The sequence below is a fragment of the Euprymna scolopes genome, chromosome 11 (assembly GCF_053919585.1).
Source record: "Euprymna scolopes isolate OS-2025 chromosome 11, ASM5391958v1, whole genome shotgun sequence".
NCBI classification, from domain to species: domain Eukaryota; kingdom Metazoa; phylum Mollusca; class Cephalopoda; order Sepiida; family Sepiolidae; genus Euprymna; species Euprymna scolopes.
This window is the reverse complement of record NC_136492.1, coordinates 104,382,509-104,408,609: the sequence shown is the minus strand read 5'-3', so window position 1 is coordinate 104,408,609 and position 26,101 is coordinate 104,382,509. Positions and strand designations below refer to the sequence as shown.

Below are 26,101 nucleotides of genomic sequence, written 5' to 3'. Positions count from 1 at the left end.
TAGAGCGGACACGGAGACAGTAGCTTCTGCAGGGAACGTATATACGTAGAATACGTTGTTCGCGTTGATATCTTTCGTTTTACAATTTCAATAGTAAAAGATACAAAGAGTGTTTCTTCAAATATGTGCCTAAAAATATTTTCACTGTTGAGACATATTACACGAATCATGAACCTTCAACACAAGAAATCTGAGAAAACAGCCGGTATAATTAAAAGAAATCACTTCCTCTATTTCTTTCACCCCCCTCTCTCTCTCTTTCTTTCTTTCTCTCTCTCTCTCTCTCTCTCTCTCTGAGTCTATTTATAAATATGTACAAATATACAATAAAATTATAACAAAGCAAACTTATCACGATAGATAAAGCTAAACCCAACCCCACTTTTATTCTTTCATTTTTCTTTCATCTATCTGTTTTTCTATTGTTTTCACACATTTACTTTTTACTTACATTCATCGTTATTTTTTTCCATTTATTTTTCTCTTAGCTTTATTAATTTTTTTAAATATATAATTTATATTCTCTTTCCCCCATTTTAATATTTAAATATCTGCTTTTATCACCTTTAAATCAACATTTGTATCTGAAGGTCAAATCTTTTAGCATTCTTTTTTTCTATTACTACTGATAAATATGGCTATAGCTCCTTGTTGAACCCATTTCGATTTTGGAGTTCCTTGAATATGAATTTGATCAATCCAGTCTTTTTTTATTCCTACACTCGATATCTGGGTATTTGTTTTTGAGATACCTAATTTTCGATTGATTACTGGTTCCTGATAGACTAATATCTGCAGGATTTTCTATTTTTTTAAATCTGATTTTATTTGATTTTGTTATACTAGATTCTCGCAGTTTTTCACTTTTCCTCATCTGATAGTCCTATACCATGTATTTCTTTTAAATCCAATTTCTACATCGATATACTGTATCCACGCGGACAGGAATGTGACTTTGCCTGCTTTTGCAACTGCTCTGTTGATCCTCCTATTTAGGAAATGCTCTGGAAATTGTTCGTATATTTCAATCATTTGTTTTAATATCAATGCCCACCTTAAAGGGAGGGAAACCTACCACTTCTTGGAGTTGTTCTAACTTTCTGTTTGAGATTTTTTACCTGTTCTAATCTCGGATACACTTTCAGAATTTTATCAGGTTTGCAAGGATTTTACCTGGACTTTATTCTCCACACATTTTTACTGTTCGGTATTTTTGGACAGTTGGCACATTCTTTGCTCTTCGGAACACTTTTTCTGAGGATTTCACTTGAATTTGTATAATTTTATTTTCAAAATTCTCTGAACATTTTAAGGGTTTTAAAGTGGATTACTTAAAGTTTGGATTTTGTTTCCTTCACGTTCGGATTAAAAAATATATACGTATTTCCGTAAATGTTAATTTTTCTGTCTTCATTCCTACTTTTTTCACTTTTCCCTCTCTCTTCCCACTCCTTTTCTTTTTTTTTATTGTTTTTTCTTCTTTAATGATTCCATTATGTTTTAGTGATTCCTATTTCCTTTTTACTATTACTTACCTATATATTATCCTTCCGATTTTTATTCTCCTGTTCTTTCTTTCCTATTCAGATATGCTTTACACTTTCCTTATATTTTACTTTTTTATTTCAAAGTTTTTTATTCTCCTTTAATAAATCTTATATGGTTCCTTCATTTCTAATGTAAATCTTCTTAAGCCAGTTTTATCTATAGTTTACATTTTGCATAACTCTGGCTGATCTCCTCTTTTGACGAGAAACATTAACTTCGAAATGCTATGGCCTAAACGGGGTTTTCTTTCTTAATTTTTTCTAATTGATCTGATGATATAATAAAGCTATATGCGACCTTTCTTGCTCATCTTTTGTATATATATATATATATATATATATATATATATATATATATATATATATATTAATAGTGGAAATTTGGTAAATTGGATTGTTTAAGGGTACGGTTCATCAAGAATTTGTTTACGTTGTACTTGAAGACGTGCATATCATAGTCAGCTGGAAAACAGAAAAGAGTTCCACAACTTTGTTCATTGAATATACGTTTAGGTTTAGGCACAGATAAAGAGTGGGGGAAATTATTGATAGTGGTTTCGGCTAGACGTGTGTTTTTGTGAAAGTTTGGGGACCATAGATTGAAGGTCACGCACACTTGCCATTAAAATAGCGATAAAGCAGAGACAGGCTAGCAACGTCTCATCCCTGAGAAAGAGATTGCATGGAAAAGAAAAGGGCATCCCCTACTAGACTACGAAGTCTATTTTGAACTCTGTCAAGGCAGAATAAATTATATCTAGCAGATCTGTGGCAACAGCACCTGGCTTTTATATAGATAGAGAATTGTTTTAGCATTGAGATATCTGATGGAGTGGTAGAAATATCCCGCCATTTTTCCATCGACCTTGGTAACAGATTTGATTTACGTGTTCCATTTCAGATCAGGAGTAAAGGTCAAGCCCAGAAGCTTGTCAAAACATGGAGCCTTCCCATTCATTTCAGGTCCTGGATATGACCTTAAACTATATCCGATGGTGAGGGCCCCAGCTTGCAGGCCTTAGGGAGTGTGGAGCCACCCTTTAATTGCCATTGCTCCCAGGTCCACTCTGACCCCGAGTGGTAGCACCTGTTAGGGTCCCAACTATGGGTTAAATAAAATACGACTTAAAAAACAAATATACTATATTAAAAAAATCGTTCTTCAAAATCACCAGATTCGGCATTAAATAACCTGAAAAGGGTTGATATGCCGTAAAACAAAACAACCAACCAACCATTCATTTCAATTGATGCTAGACGGGGACCAGAGCGTTGATGATGTAAAGGTAGAAGCTTGGTTTTAGATGCATTAAAAGTAACCATCCACCTCTTTCCTCATTGTACTATGTGCTCAAGATCAAGTAGAGAAAATCAGACAGAACTTGGTGATTTACGACTTTTGATGTGTTGCCATAGATGGTAGTGTCGTCAGCATAAATGTCTACGAATGATGTAAGGATGTGATTTGAGAGATCATTGATGTGGATTAGGAAGAGATTTAGGTCCAGGATGGACCCTTGAGAGACTGCAGCATTAATACTGTGAGCTTCTGATTTCTGCCCAACAACCACTACTCTCATGAACTTATCAGAGAGAAATGATTTAATAATTGAGAAGACATTTCCAGTTATACCGTAGCTGGAAATCTTGTGAACTAGACCTTCATGCCATACCCTTTAATAAGGCCTTTGATATGTCAAGAACAATTGCCCTAGAAAGCAATTGCCCTAGAAAGGAAGCCTCTGTCGAGAGATTCACTAATTCTATGATATAACTGTTAACTCATCTGTTGTAGATCTAGCAGAACGGATACAATATTGCATATCATTAATAATGTTATTTTTGCTGAGGTGGTTGACTACTTCTCTATTTAACACAGAATCCAACAACTTACTCATGATGCACAGGGGACTGATTGGTCTGCACTGAGAGGAATATAATCGATCACCTTAATTCTTTAAATACAGGACATACTGATGAGGTTTTCCAGGATTTTGGGAAGCAATTCTCCTTAAGACATTGCTTAAAAAGCTTTGTAAATATAGGAGCTAGTTCTAGTTGAAGCTTTTTCAGCACTATAATTGGAATGAAGTCAAGGCCAGTTGCTTTACTGGAATTTTTGCTTAGCTTGACAACATCACGCACACATATTTATATGTCGCATGGCGTGTTTTCTGATACAGGAGAAAATACTGGGGATTGATGGCATTGGTCGCATAGGGTAGAATTAGCAGCAAAATTCTTGGCTTTGTTTGAGGCTGATAAAGATTATCTCAGCATCATTGATAATGGTTCGGATAAAGCACATGCTTCTGTTCGGGACTATTTGCTATTTGCTAAAATTTATGGGAACCAAACCGCTGCTCAGCTACTTTGGTCTGAACGGACTGAGCATACAACTCTCTTGTGTTCTTTATTACTTTTTTACAGTGGTTGCTGGCAGCCCTGAAAGCATCTTTAGTTTCAGTACATCTATTATGTTAGTAGTTATGAAAAAAGTGATTTCTGTGTACAATGGCAGCAGCACATTGTGAAAGGAACAATGGCTGGCTGTTTGGATTTTGCTGGATCTGTTTGAAGAGTATGAAACAGTCTATATCTACAATTAACCATTTCGTTATGTCTGATACTATAGAGTACACATTATTTTTATGTACGGAAGCAATCCTAGTAAGCCATAAAGTATCGATATACTGTACGATGGAGAGGTACATCTGACTTATTACATTTTGTTCTTACCTTAACTGATACAACCGAGTAGTCGGAAGATCTCAAGGAGACAGGACGGAAGATGAACACAGCTCAGGGCAAATTGTGATAAAAAGGTCTAGAAGGCTTGCATACTGACCGTCAGTGTCGGGTATATGGGTGGGTTCGTGAGCAATCTGATTGAGGTCATAAGTAATGGAGAAATCGTGACAGAACCTCCCCTCATCATCTGTTTTGTTTGAGTTGGTTAACCATTCCACATTGTGAACATTGAAGTCTTCACAGTGGTGAGTGTTTGACGAAGGATGAGCAGACAGTATGTGGTTAATTTTTTCAGATATGCTTTTAAAGATAGTAACTCCGCTGTTATAGGGGCGATAGAGGGCAAATATAAACGCAGTGGTGTGATGAAGTGCAATCTGGAAGCACATGAAGGGTAAATTAGGGTCTTCTCTAGAGATTCCCCCACCATATTGAAAGCCATCTTTAATGTAAGCACATATTCGATGTCCATGTCGATCTTGGGGGTCAGATTTGGATGTTAATTTAGAGAATCCTTTAATTACGAACTCATTAAGGGAAATAGTCGGTCCAGTGCCAGTTTCGCCTAGGAATAATAGGTCTGAGTTAGTCTCCTGTAATTGGGTTTCAATCTCTAGAAGGTTGGAACGTAGACCCCTGATGCTGGAGAAGGAGACCCGGTAGTGGGAGTTTAGGTTGGAAGTTCAAGTTCTGGGTTTATTCGTGTGTTTTTTGGAGACTTTTCATGATGGCGCTTTGGGATTTGTGGAACAGGTCGGCAGACTTGGTTAGGGCAGGGTAGTGAGGGAAAGTAAAAGAGAAAAAGAAACGATGAAATATTTTTGTAGCACATGATAAGGTAAAGCCATAACAATTATCCACTAATACTGCATCGAAAAGTCCTCCCATAAGCTACTGCATGGTGCAGAATCCATTCACCAAATGACAATATAGTAGCCCTAGTACTTTGCACCTGCTGATAGGACAGCCTCCTTAGTGGTTAATCAAATGTTCGGGTCCCGAAGTATCAGGCAGATAACCCCCATGGCCACAAGGATAGACTTAGAAACAGAAAGTTTCCGACATCTCAGGCTACGTTTACGCAAAAATTCTGCCGACCAATAATACAGCTTTTTCTTTCTTCTCCCTTAGTCAGAAAAAATCACTCATTGTAAATGAGTACTGAGGTACAAAGTAGGAGAAGCGAGAGTTTATATATATATATATATATATATATATATATATATATATATATATATATATAAAGTGTGCTTTTAAAAGCCGCGAACTTTAAATTGACAACTTTGTTTTCTTCAATTGCAGATTTGACAACCATCGATTATGCTGAATTGAGCTTGATTTGGCAATTATTCACGGGGCTTCAGCAGGACATAGTCACATGCTAGACAGCGTGATATACGATCAATTTACTGAAACAAATATTTGATGGACTAATCAATTCATATAATTGGCTGTAAACTGGCCACCTTATTCATAAGATGTTTATGACGATATTCCAGACTAAATAGATCCATTGAAATACAACATTCCACGCTTTATTGTCGAAATACAGACTAAATTAATTAGTAGAGTTTATGAAAATTGAACCCATAAATTACGCCATTTACGCGCGAGTCGCTGAGCTATATGCCGGAAATTTTATTATGAATGCCAAAAACCAATCTTTAGAATAAACCCCCTACTTGTATAATAAAAAACCGTTTCTGTTATATATTTTAATTTTAAGTTCACTGCCTCTATAAAACACCCATTCTTTCCTTTCTCTCTCTGTCACCCCATATATATATATATATATATATATATATATATATATATATATATATATGTATATAATATATATATATATATAAATAAATATATATATATAAACTATTATTGCCAAATGGAAGTGATTTTTCGAGATCATATAATTAAATTCTAATAAAATTAGAGAAATTTTTATCAACAAGAAAACACAGTATAAAAATATTTACCTTAAATGATAAAGAATTCACAAATCATTATTTGACATAACATTGCAACGATCAGATATAAACAACAATAACTTGTAATGTAACCATATTATCCTACATTTTTAAGGTTTACTGAAAGAGTCAAAATTTGAAAGGTGAAAATTAATATATTAGACATTTCTCTTTAAAAAAACCCTCATTTATTATATTGCTGATAAATATCAACATTCGTGATTGCACATGAAAAGCAATTGGAAATTAGAATAAATAGCGTATCGTCGGTCTGATCCAATGAAAGATATGCTATAATAAAATGAAAATGCCTTTTCTAATAAATTCATTTTTGGAATTCAGAATATAAAACAGTAAAAGTTATTTTACAGAACTTGATATACAGTGGAATAAATAAATACATAAGTTTAGATGTGCGAATTGTGTCATCAACTGGAATTCGATGTCTCAGTTCAGTTAAAAAACAATGGATACTTCCTGTAAGAGTAGCTGTGCGAGTAATTGGGAGTAAAAGGCTTGCGCAATCTCAAACCAAACCTCTCCTAAATATGCACTGCTTGAATCCAGTGGCAAGGAGAAGTCCATGATGAGTGGAAACAATACCGACCTTAGCGGAGAGCACACGCAGCACCTGGCATTCCTTGCCTCAACCCCCACACTGAACCCGGTACACCACTCCCTCCCTGATTTTCCTCTGCAAACAGACGCCACACTAGACGATTTGAAAATCACTCCTTCTCAGGTACATGCTATTATAAAAAACCTAGACACCTCAAAAGCATGTGGACCAGATCTCATCCCGGGTGTGCTATTAAAAAAATGCTCTGCCGAGGTTGCTCCAGTTCTGTCCAAACTTTACAATAAATGCCTTAACGAATCTTGTTTTCCCGACTGCTGGAAAACCGCCTCTGTGGTACCAGTCTTCAAGAATTCTGGTGAAAGAACTGACCCACTAAATTATCGCCCCATTAGCCTCCTCCCGCTTTTCGCCAAAATATTTGAGTCCTTAGTTAATCAAGCCCTAGTCCAGCACCTAACAGCTGCTAAACTCCTGACTGACAAACAATATGGATTCAGGCAAGCCCGTTCAACAGCAGATATCTTAACTGTAGTTTCTGAACGTATATACCGTTCATTGGACAAAACAGGGGAGGGTAGAGCGGTGGCCCTTGATATATCTAAGGCTTTTGACAGGGTGTGGCACGATGGTCTTCTAAGGAAAATTAGATCATATGGAATCACTGAAAGAATTCATAATGTAATTAAATCCTTCTTAAGTAATAGAAAAATCAAAGTTGTCCTCGACGGTCGTACATCTAAACAATATGATATAAATGCGGGAGTACCTCAGGGGTCTATACTTGGACCTCTATTATTCTTGATATTCATAAATGACCTCCCTGATAAAATTGTTTCGGAGATGGGTATATTTGCCGATGACACCACTCTCTATAACAGATATGAGGGGAAAACAAATGAACACATATCCAAGGAAATGGCAGAAACACTAGAGGATGACCTCCAATCTGTAGTGGAATGGGACAAAAATGGATGGTCACATTCAATGCTGCTAAGACTAAGCTTGTTTCCTTCAATAACTACAAGAAACCTTCTCTACCACCAATAGCAATGGTCAAGAACACATTGCCTGAAAGTACTTCTTTTAAACTCCTTGGCCTAACGTTTACAGGGAATATGAACTGGAATATATACATTGAGAGCATTGCCCAGGCTGCAGCAAGGAATGTTGGCTCCCTCTGCCGTGCTAGAAAACTACTTACACCTGATAGTATCCTATACCTCTATAAGGCCACTATTCGCCCATGTATCGAGTGCTGATGTCACATCTGGGCTGGCGCATCTTCTGCTTGTCTCTCGCTCCTGGACAGGATTCAGAAGAGAGTCGCCAACCTGATAGGTCCTGAACTGTCATCTAGGCTTCAGCCTCTGTCCCATCGACGAAATGTTGCATCCCTCTGCCTGTTCTACAAATACTTTAATGGTGAATGCTCTGACGAACTGCAAACACTTGTATCTCCCTGACGTAACTACCCACGACAAACCCGACAAGCTAGTAAGTCTCATCCCTTTACAGTAGAGATCTCTAGGTGCAAGAAAGCCTTTTACTTCAATAGTTTCTTCCCCAGAAGTGCGGGTCTTTGGAACTCCCTTCCGGGATTCTGCTTTCGCAACTGCACTGATATGCAGAAGTTCAAATGTAATGTTAACAAATATCTTTCTACTCATCTCCCTTCATAATGACCCCGCTAATTAGGTCCCTGATAGTAGCCCCCTGCTTCAAAGTGGCACTGTGCCTTGTTTGGGGTGAAAATTGAATAAAAAAATATTAAAATAAAACGGTCACCAATTTAAGTACTGACCAGGCTCAACGTTGCTTAATTTCAGTGAGCTGTATTTGAGAACTAGTTTCGCAAAATGTTATAGGATTCATATTATTATATTGAAGTCGTCGAAAGTACAAATATACGAAGGCCGTTCAAAAAAATAAAGCGTCCTATTTTAAAACTCAGAAGTTGAAGCGACATTTTTTTTGTTTTGGAATATAGTTTTTACATAGTCACCATCTTTCTCCATGCACTTTTGACAGAGATGAACGATGGTTGCGCATGAGCACCCGGGGCGTGCTTTATCATATGAGGGTTATTCCAAATGTTATGGAGAAGGTCCAGACAAGCAAAAGGACACAATAAGTCAATCCCAGGAATAACGTGACCTGTAATAGTGTTACGGAGGGCGTCCAGTCAATCAAAAGAACACAATGAGAAATCCCGAGATTTAAAGCGACCTGTATTCGTGGTGCTTGGAATGCGTCAATTACGTCAATCGGCTAGGACAGCTAACCGATATTAAAATGTGTTAGAGCAAAACCAGCAAAAACTACAATAAATAAAAGCTGCCGAAAATAAGGTAAACAGGTCAATCAACATGAATTCTGACCCAGAGACTTGCAAAACGATAAACAAAGCTGGCGAGAAAAAAATTCAACAGGTCAAAGTGATATAAACAAAAGAGTAGAGAGAAAAGATAGGAGGAGACACAAAGCGAAAATACAGGTCGACACAGAGTTCTGCGATCTACCTTCTCCACCAACCTCCACCGTGCTCCGATGTTAGTTGTCACTTTTATTTTGAAATGTAAAAGTGTAAACAAATCTGTATTGAAAACAGAAAAAGTGTCTCGTATTCATTTTAACACGAAATAACTTTTCGTTTATACGGCCAAGAGAACTTGACGATCACATCCCATTCATATATGTAACACAAAGGCAAGGCCTCACACCGTCAATATCTGCAATAGGTCATGACTTCCAGGTCATGAATACATACATTTGGTCATCATAACAATGCAATTTGCAATTCCCTCCGATCCATTCTGATGAAATAAAAAAAATAAGAGGTATTTCTTTTGGAACGTCTCTCGTAATTGGAAATTAATAAATTGGAGATTTCACTTGGAAACTTCATATATTCGATCGATAATAAATGCAACATTCATGAATGCACATGATACGTTATTGAAATTAATCTATTATAATAAAGTCGTATTTCTATCTGTTTGTGTGTTCGTTTGTTCACAATTTAGTTTATATACACAAAATGTACACCGAAAAAGGACTTTAATACACATTTATTCCTGCATGATTTCTATATACACTTTTTATTCAAAAGGAATCAACATTCAAGAGATTATCTCATTTGCATATTACATTAAAGGAAATCTGTTTTAATCATTTGCTCTAAATTTTTAATGGAAATTAATAATAGATTTGTATTAATTATTCTATTAGATAAATTTGATTAATTTAATTAATTTTTTTATTTAATTTAATTTATTTTTAATTATCATTATAACCAACATCAGTTGCGTTTAAAAACGGAAGTAAGTTTTCATATCACCTATGAGTTACTTCACTTTAAACTATTTAGATAATTTATTTCCCTGTTTTAATTTCATAGATGAGAATGGTTATGGTTTATTCTTCAAAAAAAATCCAAAATATGCTCAACTTTCAGGAAAACCGTAAGAACTTAGGATATTCGGTGTATTTTAAATAGTATGTGATTAAACCCTTCGCCCAGCAATACTTTTTTTTTAACCTGGTAACGCCGGGTATGTACAAAATGTAGTAGTAAATAATTAATTGTTGGACAGATACAATAAAAGTAGCATTATAACCATAGAAAAAAACTACATTTTTTTATCGAAATATAGAATAGTAATTAAACAGAATTATTTAAGAGCAAATGTTATTTCACGGATTTTAAAACAAATTTAAAATAAATATTGATTTGCGAATGATGATATCGATTTGGTATATAAACTCGGCAAGCCGGGTTTTACACATATCAGATTAACTAAAATTAATTTTTCAATAATAACAAAGTTATAAATATCGATTCAAATGCCTGAAACTAATATTATATAATGTATCATCAGAAAAAACATGTATTGCGAAGAAATATTGTATTGCGAAGAAAATGTAAAAAGAGTTTGCAATTATATTAAAATTTTTTAATAAAAACACTGAGAGTTATTTCGAGAAAGTAGATATATTTGCACAATTTTGATACGGATGTTTAATTGGTGACTTGTGACAATCTTTTAACAATCTTTTAACAATCTTTTAACAATCAACTCGGGTTTTGCTGCTACACGATCTACTCATTTTTTCAATAATAGATAAGGCAAATGTATGAACCTCAATTTCCATTTATGCCCTTAAATAGGCAAACAGACAGTATGATTCGAAACGTACCTCTTACGATCCTTTGTCCTGGTTGAAGCTCACAGATGTATTCTGAGCGTTCGGAAGGACATTCCCATGATCCGTCGGATTGACATTCACAGTTAAACCGGAAGCAGTTTTCAGTGAAAGAGAATGGACGTCCCACCGGATATTGGTTTCCATCTACTGTACAATGTCTGATCACAGTACCGACAGCAACGACTCTCGTCCTTGTATGAGCTGAAATTTATAATAGTTTTTAAACGATAAGATTGAATAACAAGATGGATTTAGTAAAATGATGTTGTTCTGAGAAAATTTATAAATGTTATCAAATAAAATTTACTAACTTCGTGTATTTTCCGTCCTGGTATGATCTGGATACGTGGTAGGTTGTCTATCTCGTTCATGCTGGCAAGTATCCTCTGCTTTCTCAGCCGGACATTCCCAAGATCCATCAGAATGACATTCACAGTTATATCTGATACATCCATCCATGAAAGAGAACGGGTATCCCAGTGAGTACTCTCTTCCTCTGGCAACACACGCTCGAACGTTATCGCTAACAATGATCGTCATCTTCTTACTAGGACCTGAAAAGCATAAAAAATTATATAGATGCATTAAAATATATTTAACCTCACATTAATCGATGAATGTCGGCTACATATAATTGTATCGTATTGTGTTACTGAAATTGTATAAAAATGAGATGTAAATAATTATTCCAAATGAAAATGATGTATTTTATGACGCACTGTTTACTTTCGATTAATCTAAATACTAGTATATACATGAATTATGATCATTAAGAACATGCGTGAAAATATGTATTTAGGTGTGAACATTGCAATGTTTTATAACATGTGCAGTCTACAATGGGTAAAATGGTTAAGACATTTTTAGTGATAGTAAAACGTCAATGGTTGGTGTTTGTCTAAGATATCGTATCTACGAATATACGAGACTTGTTCCAAAAGTAAAGCCTGATATTATTTTAAACTCAGAGGTCGAAGAATTACTTAAACGGGAGTGGTACCATTATAACGAGCGAACTTTTGTGTTCCAGATTTTTTTTTTTACATAATAACCACCATTCTCAATGCACTTTTCTCACCAATGAATGATTACTGTGCACGGGCGTCTGGAGCACGCTTTGTCATACAATGGTCGTTCCAAAGGTAAAGCCTCCTATTTTTTAACTCAAAAAGTTGAAGAGCTAAAAAGACGGGAATGATACCGTGAAAACAAGCTCTAGAATTTATTTTTGCCAGAAATTCAATAACGCATCTCTGCTTCTGACGCACGAACGTGACAGTGGTTCCTTTATTAGAGTCTCACACCGTCAATATATTCAACATGGAGATTTAACTTTCAGGTCATGAATGCATAAGTTTGGTTATCATAACAATGCAATTTCAATCACCTCTAATCCATTTCGGCGGAATTAGAAATAGGATTCATTACTAGTAGTATACGGTTATTTATATTTTATAGCAAATGAGAAATAATCATTTTTCAACTCCAGCATGATATAATTTATTAGGCATTGTTAATTATTGCTTAATATGAAACATGTGGACCACGTGTGTACCTCAAAGAAAGAGAATTATGAAAATGTACGGATTGTAATGTTTACTACCATATACAGACTAAAATGAGTAATTTGAAGGGCATTTCCAATGGTATTACAAACGTTTGAACCAGTGGAAATGGTCGGTGTTTGATTAAGTTATCTAATATATGTAACAGAGCCGCTGATGTGTGTTAGCAGCAGCTGTAGCAGCTGCACGATACGTATGCAGATGACTAAGCTGGTGTGCGATGTGACGTCACAGCGGAGAAAGAAAAGGGAAATGAAAAAGAGAAAATGCCAAAAATTATAAATGCCAAAAATTATAAATGCCAAAAACTGTAAATGACAAAATTTATAAATGCCAAAAATTATAAATGCCAAAAATTGTAAATGACAAAATTTATAAACGCCAAAAATTATAAATGCCAAAAATTATAAATGCCAACATTTATAAATGACAAAAATTATAAAGGCAAAAATTTATAAATGCCCACATTTATAAATGCCAAAATTTATAAATGCCAAAAATTATAAATGCCAAAAATTATAAATGCAAAAATTGTAAATGACAAAATTTATAAATGCCAAAAATTATAAATGCCAAAAATAATAAATGCCAACATTTATAAATGTGAAAAATTATAAAGGCAAAAATTTATAAATGCCAAAAATTGTAAATGCCAAATGTATAAATGCCAAAATTTATGAATGCTAAAATTTATAAACGCGATAAATTATAAATGCCAAAAAACTGTAGATGCCACACATTAATCTTTGAAATAAACCACAGATTTGTATGATAGTATATTTTTCTGTGATTTATTTAATTTATGTTTGGCCCCGTACCTCACATTTATAAGGGAAATTTTATGTATGAAAGTAAAAGTGGCGTCCCCATTATCGATTATGACAATCGGCAAGCTAGGTTTTACAACTGCTAAATCTACTATATTCAATTATTTGATAATAACAAAATTAAAAATATGGAAATCTATTTCAATTTTTGGCCCAAATTATACAAAAATCGTAATTAAAACATACCTCTGACAATCCTTTGTCCTGGTTTAAGTTCGCAGATGTATTCCGAGCGTTCGGAAGGACATTCCCATGATCCGTCTTGTTGGCATTCACAGTTAAACCGGAAGCAGTCTTCAATGAAAGAGAATGGACGTCCCACCGGATATTGGTTTCCATCTACTGTGCAGTGTCTGATAACAGTGCCGACAGCAACGACCCTCGTTCTGGTATGAGCTGAAATTTATAATAATTTATAAGCAATAAGATTGAATAAATAGATTGATTTGGCATAACGATTTTGTTCTGAGAAAATTCATAAATGTGTTCGTTCGATAAAAGTTACATACTTCGTGTATTTTCTGTCCTGGTTTGATCTGGATATGTGGTAGGTTGCCTGTCTCGTCCATGTTGGCATGTATCATCTGCCCTTTCAGCTGGACATTCCCAGGATCCATCAGAATGACACTCACAGTTATATCTGATGCATCCATCCATGAAAGAGAACGCGCGTCCCAATGCGTACTCTCTTCCTCTGGCAACACAAGCTCGAACGTTATCGCTAACAATGATCGTCATTTTCTTACTGGGACCTGGAAAGTGTAAACAAACAATAAAATATGTTTGACTATATATACTAATAGAGGTGACAAATGATATAATTGCCTCTTATTTACATTTCGTAATAATGAGACGTAAGTAATTCATCCCGCTATAAATTACTTAAACACATTTGTATTTGTTAAAGTAACGTTAATATTTGCCTATGATCAATTATTCGAAGACAATAAAGCGTGGTAAACGGCAAACAAACACACGTGTAAAACTTAGAAAGACATATGATTAAAATCTTTCTATCTATATATCTATTAAAGTGAACGTGTCTGTGTGTCTCTGTGTGTCTATGTGTTTGTGTGTGTGTGTGTGTGTGTGTGTGTGTGTGTGTGTGTGTACATTTCCCTACGCAATAACTCAATTTTAAGTCTACGGACTCGAAATTTGATATACAGGGTACTGAGATTTGTGAAAATCTTTGTGATCGGTTTTCGGTCAGAAATTTGGCTGTTAAGGGGTAAAAGTTCAACGATTTGATCTTTGGGAACTCTACCAAATTCATTCGCTAATTTTTGGTCTAAACACTTGAAATTTTAGATATAGGTTCCTTGGACATGGATCTATCTTAATAACTTGATTAGAGCCCAAAACAATAAATGTCAAGGGGTCACAATAGAGGTAAAAATGAAAAAAATTGATCTCTTTTTTTTTTGCTCCACATACACCTCCAAACACTTGGGCAACGCCAGGCAGAAATGCTAGTATATTTATAAAAGCGAGCGTGTTTGTCTGTGTGTATGTGTGCATTTTCTTACGCAATAACTCTGTCAATTTTCAGTCTACAGACTCGAAATTTGATATACAGAGTACTGAGATTTGAGAAAATCTTTGTAATCCGTTTTTGGCCAGAGATTTGGTTGTTAAGGGGTCAGAGTCCAACGATTAGACTTTTGAGAACTCTACCAAACTCCTCCGACAATATTGGGTCTAAACACTTGAAATTTTAGATATAGGTTCCTTGGATATACATCTAACTTAATAACTTGATTAGAGCCCAAAACAATAATAATAAGGGGTCATAACAGGGGTCAAAGTTTTAAAAAAATTGACCTCTGCGGTCTCTACCAAATTACTCAGACGATTTCTGGTCTAAACATTTGAAATTTTACATAAAGTGTATTCGGAGATAGGGCAAGCTTTTTAATCTGGTTGGGTCGAAAATCTTTATATACCAATATATAAATGTATGTATGTGTGTATGTTTGCATGTCTGCCTAAAACTTTCGACAGATTTTACCAAGATCAGTATCGTTTTGAAGTTCGACCTTTAACACGAAAAATATCGAAAAATTGGCTAAAAACATTAGTATCTTCACCTTCAACTGGGCACTTTTCTACAGTGGGGGGGTCGCTTTTTTCGTCGATATTTTCGAAAGTTATCTTCTCCTTTCGATTGTCTAGCCTTAATTAAAACCTACGACAACTTGATTTGAGTCAAAACAATAAATGTTAAGGGGTTATAATAGGGATCAAAGTTAAAAGAAAAAACACCTCCAAAGACCCGGGCAACGCCGGGCTGAAATGCTAGTATGTCTATAAAAGTGAAAATGTGTGTGTGTATGTGTGTGTGTGTGTGTGTGTGTGTGTGTGTGTGTGTGTGTGTGTGTGTGTGTGTGTGTGTGTGTGTTTACATTTCCCTACCAAACTAATCTATCAATTTTCGGTGTACAGACTCGAGATTTGACAAGGGGTATTGAGATTTCGGAAAATCTTCTTAATCGGTTTTCGGACAGAAATTTGGCTGTCAAGGGTCAAAGTTAAACGATTTGACCTTTGAGATCTCTACCAAACTCCTTCGCCAATTTTGGGTCTAAACACTTTAAATTTTAGATATAGGTTACTTGGACATTGGTCAAACATTTTAATTTAATTTGAGTCCAAAACAATAAATGTTAGCAGGTCAAAATTGGGGTCCAAGTTTTAACTTTTCCCTATGGTAGTTTAGGAAGCCTATTATATAGAAAGGCATTACCGTACATATTCATAATTTTTAATATATACATATGCACATAAAGTTATGAACAGTACATAGGGCCCTAGCAAAGCCGGGCGGAACTGCTAATATGTAATAATTGCTATGTGGCTATTGGATGCAAATAGTGTTGGGAGCTGCATGCTCTATGGTACTTCAATGTTTAAATCATCGGCAATGATTTGTACTATAGAAAAATGTCGTATATCTGAATAAACAGTTTCTCTGTCATATTATCATTCGAAATAACAATATATATAGATGTTATATAATTATCATTATAATATTTTTATTACAAATTTAATAGAAATAAATACAAAACTTGTTTGTTCACATCCGCTTTTCTTTCTTATCGTAAGTTTCTTAAAACGTGACTAGCTAAAGTTCAGAATAAAATCACGCTTTTCTTTTAACGGTTAATTTAAAAAAAAATCTTTTTGAACGCTGTTAACTTAAATTCCTCATTTCAGTTTACATTATGGAGACGGACGTGTTTTTGTTGAGATAAGTGATTTCAATTTTAATCGTACTTTTTATTTTTAGATTCAACTATTAATAACTCCATTTTATTTCAGTATTTAATTTATGTATTTCTGTTTTATTAAATGCTAGCTTTTTTTTTCTCGTCCATAAATGTTTATTTATCTACCAAGTCGATTGCAAAAATAGATTACGAATTTGTACTCATTCTTAGTTTGTGAGAGGGGAATCTATCACCATACTTTCCCTTAAACACGTCCGTTGGACTTTTATTAAGTAGAATACTTAATCATTTTTTTTTAATGGGGAGTAGAAAACGCATTGTGGATGCGTTATCGGCAGCTCCTGTTACTCTCGCTTCTTCTTATTTGTCCCTCAGTCCTCATTTTTTAATGAGTGATTTTTCTGACAAAGGGAGAAGAAAAAGCTGTTTTCTAGGTTGGCAGTATTTTGCGCGAACAGTTGGCAGAGATGGCGGAAATTTTCTGTTTCTATGTCTATCCTTGTAGCCATGTGACTAGTAAGGGTGCTGGAGGTAAACGTTTTGTCTGGGCTGACGTTATCCGCCTGATAGTCAGGGACCCGAACCTTGGATTAACCACCAAGGAGGCTGTCCTATCAGCAGGTGCAAAGTACTGGAGCTGCAGTATTGCCATTTGGTGAATGGATTCTGGACCATGCAGTAGCTTCTGGTGGGGCCTCTCGATGCCATACTAGTGGGTAATTGTTACGGCTTTACCTTATCATTAGCTAAAAATAAAAAAAAATTCTTCGTTTCTTTTTCTCTCTTAGTTTCCCCTCTCTGTCCTGCTCTAAGTAAATCTGACGACCTAGTCCACAAATTCCAAAGATTCATCATGACAAGTTTCAAGAAAAAATACACGATTAAACCCGGTTCTCCAACTTCCAACGTAGACCCCTACTACCATGTCTCCTTCTCCAACATCAAGGGTCTACGTTCTAACCTTCCAGAGGTTGAAACCCAATTACAGGAGACTAAACCAGACCTTTTATTTTTAAGTGAAACTGGCATTGGACAGGCTATTTCCCTAGAAGAGTTCGCAATTAAAGGATACTCTAACTTAACTTCTAAATCTGACCCCCAAGATCGCCATGGGCATGGAATATGTGCCTATATTAGGGATAACTTTCCATGTGGTAGGGACATCTCCAGGGAAGATCCTAACTTACCCTATATGTGCTTCCGGGTTGCTTTAGCTCACACTACGGCATTTATATTTACTCTCTATCGCCCCCATAACAGCGGAGTTACTATCTTTCAAAGCATATCTGAGAAAATTGACCAAGTCCTATCTGCTTATCCTTCAGCTAACATTCACGTATGCGGTGACTTCAATGTTCACAACGTCGAATGGTTGACCCACTCTAACAAGACCGATGATGAGGGGAGGTTCTGTCATGATTTCTCCATTGCCTATGACCTCACTCAGATTGTTCAGGAACCCACTCGTGTGCCCGACAATGACGGCCAGTATGCGAGCCTACTAGACCTTTTTCTCACAACTTGCCCAAAACTATGTTCAGTTTCTGTTCTGTCGCCTCTTGGATCTTCCGACCACTCTGTTGTATCAATTAAGATAAAAATGAAATGTAATAAGTCCCCAGACGTACCTCTCCATCGTACAGTATATCGATACACTAAGGCTGACTGGGATAGCTTCCGTACATTTATATCTGATCTACCTCTGCATTCCATGTTTAAAAAGGATGTGTCCTCTATAGTATTAGACCTGACGGAATGGTTAATTGTAGGTATTGACCGTTTCATACCCTCTAAAAAGTTTCAGCAAAAACCTAACAGCCAGCCATGGTTCTCTCCAGAATGTGCTGCTGCCATTGCGCACAGAAATCACTTTTTCCACTGTTTCCAACGTAATAGATGTATGAAAACTAAAGCCACTTTCAGGACTGTCAGCAACCATTGTAAGAAAGTAATAAAGAATGCAAGAGAGTTGTATACTCAATCTGTTAAGTCCAAAGTAGCTGAGCAGCGGCTTGGTTCCCACCAGTTTTGGCAAATAGCAAACAGAATCCTGAACAGAAGCGTGTGCTCCATCCCAACTATTATCAATCTCGTCAGCATCAGACAAAGCCAAACTCTTTGTCAAGAACTTTGCAGCTAATCAAGGCTGCCAACCCCCAATATTTCCTCCTGTATCAGAAAACACGCTATGTGATATACGTATATCTGTACGTGATGTTGCCAAGCTAATCAAAAACCTTGATTCGAGTAAAGCAACTGGCCCTGACGGTATTCCAATTATAGTACTCAAAAAACTTCAACCTGAACTAGCGCCCATACTTACAAAACTGTTTAAACGTTGTCTTAAGGAGAATAGTTTCCCATCTCCCTGGAAAATTTCATCAGTATACCCTGTATTTAAGAATTCAGGTGATCGCTCATCCCCCTCTCAGTACAGGCCAATACGTCTCCTGTGCGTCATGAGTAAGTTGCTGGAATCTGTGTTAAATACAGAAGAAATCAACCATCTCAACAAAAATAACCTTCTTAGTGACACTCAATATGGTTTCCGTTCTGCTAGATCTACAGCAGATGTGCTTACAGTTATATCTCATAGGATTAGCAAATCTCTCGACGGAGGCAACCTTTCTAGGGCAATTGCTCTTGACATATCTAAGGCCTTTGATAAGGTATGGCATAAAGGTTTACTTCATAATATCTCTAGCTATGGTATTGCTGGAAATGTCTTCTCAATTATTAAATCATTTCTTTCTGATAGGCTCATAAGAGTAGTAGTTGAGGGGCAAAAATCAGAAGCTCACAGTATTAATGCCGGTGTCCCTCAGGGATCCATCCTGGGCCCAACTCTTTTCCTGATCTATATTAATGATCTTCCAAATCACATCCTTACATCATTTGTAGACATCTATGCTGACGACACTACCATCTATGGTAGCACATCTAAGACATAAACGATCAAGTTCTCTCCAATTCTCTCTCCTCTGATCTTGAGCACGTAGTACAATGGGGAAAGGAGTGGCTGGTTACTTTTAATGCATCTAAAACCAAGCTTCTCTCTTTACATCATCAACATTCTGATCCACATCTGGCATCAATTGAAATGAATGGCTCTCGTCTTCAGGAGGCCTCAAGTTTTGACAAGCTTCTTGGCTTGACCATTACTCCTGATCTTAAATGGAACACGTACATCAAATCTGTTGCCAAGGCCGCTGGAAAAATGGTGGGATCTTTCTATCGATCCGGTAGATATCTCACTGCTGATGCTATTCTCTATCTATATAAGAGCCATGTACGTCCAAGGATAGAATACTGTTGCCACATCTGGGCAGGAGCTGCTAGAAAGGACTTGTCCTGCCTTGATAGAGTTCAAAATATACTCCGTAGCCTCGTAGGAGATGTCCTTTTCTCTTCCTTGCAACCTCTATCTCACAGAAGAGATGTTGCGAGTTTGTCTCTGATGTATCGTTATTTTCATGGAAAGTGTTCGACTGAGCTTCAATCTATGCCCCCCCCTCGCCAAACTTTCACAAGAAACACTCGTCTAGCTGTAAACACTATCAATAATTCCCCCCACTCTTTATCTGTGCCTAAACCTAAACGTAGATTCCATGAACAAAGCTTTTTTCTTAGAACTGCACGCCTGTGGAATTGTCTTCCGTTTTCCTGCTTTCCGACTGACTACAATATGGTTGTGTTCAAGTCTAACGTAAATAAGTTCTTGATGAGCCGTTCCATATAAGTTATCAAATTTACCAAATTTTCATTACTAATGATTACTATATTGTCCAATTTCTACTGTACACTCTTTAACCCTTATCCTTGAGTGGCCTCTTGGCCTTGATAATGTGGCGATGCCTATGTAAAAAAAAAATCAATGCACACAAACATTTTCTGTTGTGAGCTATTGCTTACCTAAGAAACTTAATAAAATACTTGATATAAATATAATAAAGAAAATATTCTGTCTTATAATAATATCAGACTATCTTCAAATAAAAGTAGAAAAAGTTTAGCCAAGAACAAAACATATTTAATGTCAAAGCGATGAACAATTTACGAATATCTTTTTTCATAAAATTAGAACTATTAACATCTAGGTGGGTGACCCGGTTTTTTACGCGATTGAATAAGGATTAACGAAAGTTTTATATTTCTAATACTTTCGTTGTTGTTTGTAATCAAATCAATTGATTGATTTGCGGTGCACCGTGAGAAAGCTTCAATACCTTCCCGCGCAGACTTAGTTCATAATACATTGCTATTTACACTACACTGTAGAGAACCTACTGTTGATTTCATAAAATTATGTTTATATGATGGTTTGCAACGAAGTTTAAACTGCAAAAGTCAAATATCGGGGTTCAAGTGTATCGAAACAAAACATTCATTTCGAACCTGCGTGTCTTATCAAAGAGTCTACCGCTGATTTCATACGCCGGCCCCTTCTGCGTGTGCAATGATAAAACTTTTCAAATCTACTTATGATGTTAGCCTTTATAAGGTTCTTAATTTTGGTAAAAATCGGATTGTGCTTACTTTTATCGTATTTTTGTTGATCTATGATTTACGATACTCGCCGGAGGCATTTCGATATAAACCTATTTAAGAATACTCCCACACACATAAGTTGCATTTGTATGAAATTTACAAACAATTTACGCTGTTGTTTCGGAATCCATAGGGAACGAACTCACACACACAGATACACATGCAACGTTGTACAGGAACCAACATATGTCCCTAGTTTCAATTGCAAAGGAGACAAGACAAAGAATAGGAAATAACTCCAACTCGCTTGTTCTTTGTAGCAACAACGATTATTTCCTCATTTGTACAGCCATGACATAAGCCATATGATCTAGGATGTTCTCCACGGTTCTTACGAGATCTCGAACAATATCTCGTCTCTCTCATGATCGTTCTCTTTTTCATTTTTATGGTCCTTTTTCCCCCACTGGTGACTTCACTTCGCATGCATTTATATATGTGCATTCGTGCTGTTACACACAGAGACATACAGAGAGATACACACAGATAATGGCTTTTAAATATAAGTAGAAATATAGCATTTGATGGCGACAATAAAAGTTTTGCTTTGTCTTGGAAGTAATTTCAAAATATTATAATAGCAACTAATAAGATTTATATTATCATTTCTCATATTGAATTTACTATAGATATATGATTCCATGCTATTGACTAATGAAATAGACGAACACACAAGAATACTTGTAAATTATTACGTGGAACTTATATTTAACAATTCCTTTTTTCCTCGGTAAGAAGTAGACTAAATGGTTTATCGTTGGTCTTATACAATGAAAGGGTATTAAAATAAAATCGAAAAATGTTTGCGAATAAGTTATACGTTGTTGAATTCATGATATGAAGCAGGTTTATATATTATGGAAAATTTAAATTAGCCAAGGTCGCTGGAAAAATGGTGGGGTCCTTCTACCGCTTTAGTAGATATCTGACTCCTGATGCAATTCTCTACCTATATAAAAGCCAGGTACGGTCAGCGATGGAGTACTGTTGCCACATCTGGGCAGGAGCTGCTAGAAGCAGCTTATCCTGCAAAATAGACTTCGTAGCTTAGTGAGGGATGCCCTTTTGTCTCCACTGCAACCTCTTTCCCATAGAAGAGACGTTGCGAGCCTGTCTCTGCTTTACCGTTATTTTCATGGCAAATGCTCAGCTAAGCTTCAATCTTTGGTCCCCTCTCGTCAAACTTTCACGAAAAACACTCGTCTAGCCAACATCACAATCAATAATTTCCCACACTCTTTATCTGTGCCTAAACCTAAATGTAGATTCCATGAACAAAGCTTCTTTCTTAGAACTGCACGCATGTGGAACTCTCTTCCGATTACCTATTTTCCAACTGACTACAATCTGATTGTCTTCAAGTCCAATGTAAACAAGTTCTTGATGAACCGTCCCCCAATAATCCAATTTACAAAATTCCTACTATTATGTTTACTACGCTATAATCACATGACTAATGTATACCAATTAACCTTTATCCTCGAGTGGCCTCTGGGCCTTGATAGTGATGATTCCCGGTGTAAAAAATGGATGTGCTGACACTGTAATCGACTTGGACTATAAAAGTTGCAACTTGTGTTTCAATCCGCCATGTCTACTACGCTAAATTATCATATCATGAGGCAAAAAGTATAAAACTCTATATGTTGTGTCTCCAGATCGTGTTCCCTTTTTTAACAAGGGACACATGCTTTAAGAGCACCGGTGCCTCGTGCCTCGTTCTCATTTATCTCTGTGCGAGTTTTTTCTTATATAGTTTTCTTTCTTATTTCTTCCCTTCCTGATCTTTCTTTAATGGAAAAATTAGCCGTTTAGGCATTCCAAATAAAAAAAAAAGAAAAATTTCATATTGCGGTTCTTCGAGAACTTCGAGTTCCCACACAACCTCGTCCTAGTCTCGTTTTGTGATTCTGTCCTTCCTTCCTCCTTTTCACCGCGGAATTTGAAACGACACGCACGGACTTTACTCGACTCCATGAACTTAGCTTCTCCCGTTCTAAATCATGAGGTATGTTCAGAACATCCCATTATTCCTTTACCTGCCTATTCCTTCTATGAAGAACTTGAAACCCTATTTCTGTTTAATTAATCTAGTGTGTAATTTCTATATTTAATTTGTAGAAATTCTAATTTATTCTTTCCTTCTTCGCTCGCACAGAACTTATATCTTTTCTCAGACTTCTATTCATATTTTTTATTTCATGGGCGCTTGGGTAGTTTATGCGCCGCAGTAGAATAATAACCTTTGTAAAAAAAGAAACATAACTGTTCCATACTTTCACCCAACGATTTAATAAACAGAAAAAGACATTTTCTAACCGCTCCATACTTTCACCTAACGATTTAATAAAAAAAGAAAGAAAAGACATTTTCTAACCGTTCTAGACTTTCACCTGACAATTTAATAATAAAAAAAAGAAAAGACATTTTTTAGCCGCTCCAGACGTTCACCTAACAATTTAATGGAGAAAAAATACTTTTCTAACTGTTACGGACTTTCACCTAACAGTTGATTGAAAAAGATAAGATATCCCAGAATCTGTTAATTTGGAAGCCTGTACAAAACATAATTATTTTCATGTATTATTTCCTTTTGTTTAATTATGTTTTCTCCTTTTAACTATTTGTTTTGGTTTTGTTTCAGATTTTTTTACCTAATTAATAAAGCGTTTTCAACGAAATAGTTGTTTTCGTTATGTTAATTTGAGTTTATCTGTCTGCCCAACGCACGCTTTCTAAAGTTTGACTGCTGGACGGTATTGTAGGTACCTGAAAGCAAGATTCTGAGGAATAACTACCGCGAGTTCCAGAACAATATTTATGCTCGAAAATAGACAAAAACAATGCGTAACTAAGAAAGTACCTCTAACAATCCTTTGTCCTGGTTTAAGTTCGCAGATGTATTCCGAGCGTTCGGAAGGACATTCCCATGATCCGTCTGATTGGCATTCACAGTTAAATCGGAAGCAGTCTTCAATAAAAGAGAATGGACGTCGCACCGGATATTGGTTGCCATCTACTGTACAGTGTCTGATCACAGTACCGACCGCAACGACCCTCGTTCTGGTATGAGCTGAAATTTATAATAATTTATAAGCAATAAGATTGAATAAATAGATTGATTTGGTATAACGATTTTGTTCTGAGCAAATTCATAAATGTTTTTCGTTCGATAAAATTTACTAACTTCGTGTATTTTCTGTCTTGGTTTGATCTGGATATGTGGTAGGTTGTCTGTCTCGTTCATGTTGGCAAGTGTCCTCTGCTCTTTCAGCAGGACATTCCCAGGATCCATCCGAGTGGCACTCACAGTTATATCTGATGCATCCATCCATGAAAGAGAACGGGCGTTCCAATGAGTACTCCCTTCCTCTGGCAACACAAGCTCGAACGTTATCGCTAACGATGATCGTCATTTTCTTACTGGGACCTGGAAAGTTCAAATAAATGTAAAAATATATTTCTTTTATTAGTAACTGAGGAAGTCAGCAATATATTTATTAAGATTTCTCTTATTTACATGTTATTAAAATGAAAGTAAATTATCATCATCGTCATCTTCTTACTGAAAACGTGAAAAGTGTAAATAAATATTACTAGAGAATCAAATAATACTGGACCCACTGCCATTATAATAGATGGTTGAGGTTAATCTTTCCATTATTCATATTATAAAAAAAGAAGAATATAGAATCATGAGAAGATAACAAAGAATGACCACTTCGTATTATTTGAAAACGCTTTATAAAGATCTTGGTAAGCTGGTCTAATGGTCATCGTACTGGACTTATCATCGTAAGGTTTCGCTTTCGACCTCGGCTGATTTTGGAGTCTGTCTCTATTGCGGTGCGTCAGCCTTCTTTGTGCCGGCAAAAGGAAACATCCAACGCATTGTTTCTCTTTGTCAATTAGTGGTAACCTATGCTGTTCAATAAGTTTTTATTAAAGTTGGTGTTTTCATTTTGCTTAAATAAACAGCCGTTCTATATGTTCAGTCTGCACTGGGGATTTTGATCTTTCGTTTTTTTTCAAATTATACGTCGGACTACTACAAATTTTTTATGACAGGGATAAATCAAGTCGGATTCACTTCCACTGTTTTATCTAGGTTCATACTCATTACACCCGCCACATAGTTCAACACGAACTTATATTCTGTGTACTTGATGGACACCTCATAATTTTTTAATGAAAGGAACGTTCAGGAAGATTTCACTGCAAACAAAGAGAAGATTAAAGATTCTATGGCTACATGATGCATTATCTCAAAAGATTATGAAAGTCGGCAAGCAGTACATTTTAAGCAAGGTGAATACATTTATTAAAATATGTACGATATAAACCTTACCTCTAACAATTCTTTGTCCAGGTCGAAGCCTACAGATATATTCAGAGTGCTCGGAAGGACATTCCCATGATCCGTCAGAATGACATTCACAGTTAAACCGGAAGCAGTTTTCCGTGAAAGAGAATGGACGTCCCACAGGATATTGGTTTCCATCTACTGTACAATGTCTGATCACGGTGCCGACGGCCACAACAATTGTTTTTGTATCAGCTGTAAAAGGACAAAGAAGTGCGGTTAGATTGAAAGAAAACAAGTGAAGCATGCCTGATCCCCTGTGAGTGCACAATGTACGAGGCATAAAAAAGTTCAACATTTATCCCCTCCGCCCATTTAGCCTCCAAAGTGCCCAGGGGACGTCAAATCCTGGTAAAAATGAACAAACAGGGCAGTTTTAGGCCTTAACATATGTAACTTTGAGTTCTGCACCATGTAAAAAAAGAAATATCCATCATTTGCGTGCACCCCCATTTACCCCCCCAAAGTCCCCAAGGCCTTAAAATATTTAAATGACTTCAGTATCATGCAAAACTGTTAA

At 36.0% G+C, this 26,101-nt stretch overlaps 1 protein-coding gene across 4 annotated transcripts in view; it reads right to left on the bottom strand.

Moving 5' to 3' along the window:
- The window catches only part of LOC145288028 (uncharacterized), a 593,135-nt gene that overhangs the window by 245,077 nt on the left and 321,957 nt on the right, over positions 1 to 26,101 (bottom strand). For all 4 annotated transcript variants that reach the window (XM_080136036.1, XM_080136037.1, XM_080136039.1 and 1 more), the window contains exons 61-67: positions 25,567 to 25,776; positions 24,406 to 24,648; positions 24,082 to 24,291; positions 13,950 to 14,192; positions 13,627 to 13,836; positions 11,360 to 11,602; positions 11,040 to 11,249 (exon numbers count right to left, since the gene is read on the bottom strand). In XM_080136036.1, the coding sequence (XP_079992162.1) occupies positions 11,040 to 11,249; positions 11,360 to 11,602; positions 13,627 to 13,836; positions 13,950 to 14,192; positions 24,082 to 24,291; positions 24,406 to 24,648; positions 25,567 to 25,776 (1,569 nt within the window). The remainder of the gene's footprint in view (positions 1 to 11,039; positions 11,250 to 11,359; positions 11,603 to 13,626; positions 13,837 to 13,949; positions 14,193 to 24,081; positions 24,292 to 24,405; positions 24,649 to 25,566; positions 25,777 to 26,101) is intronic.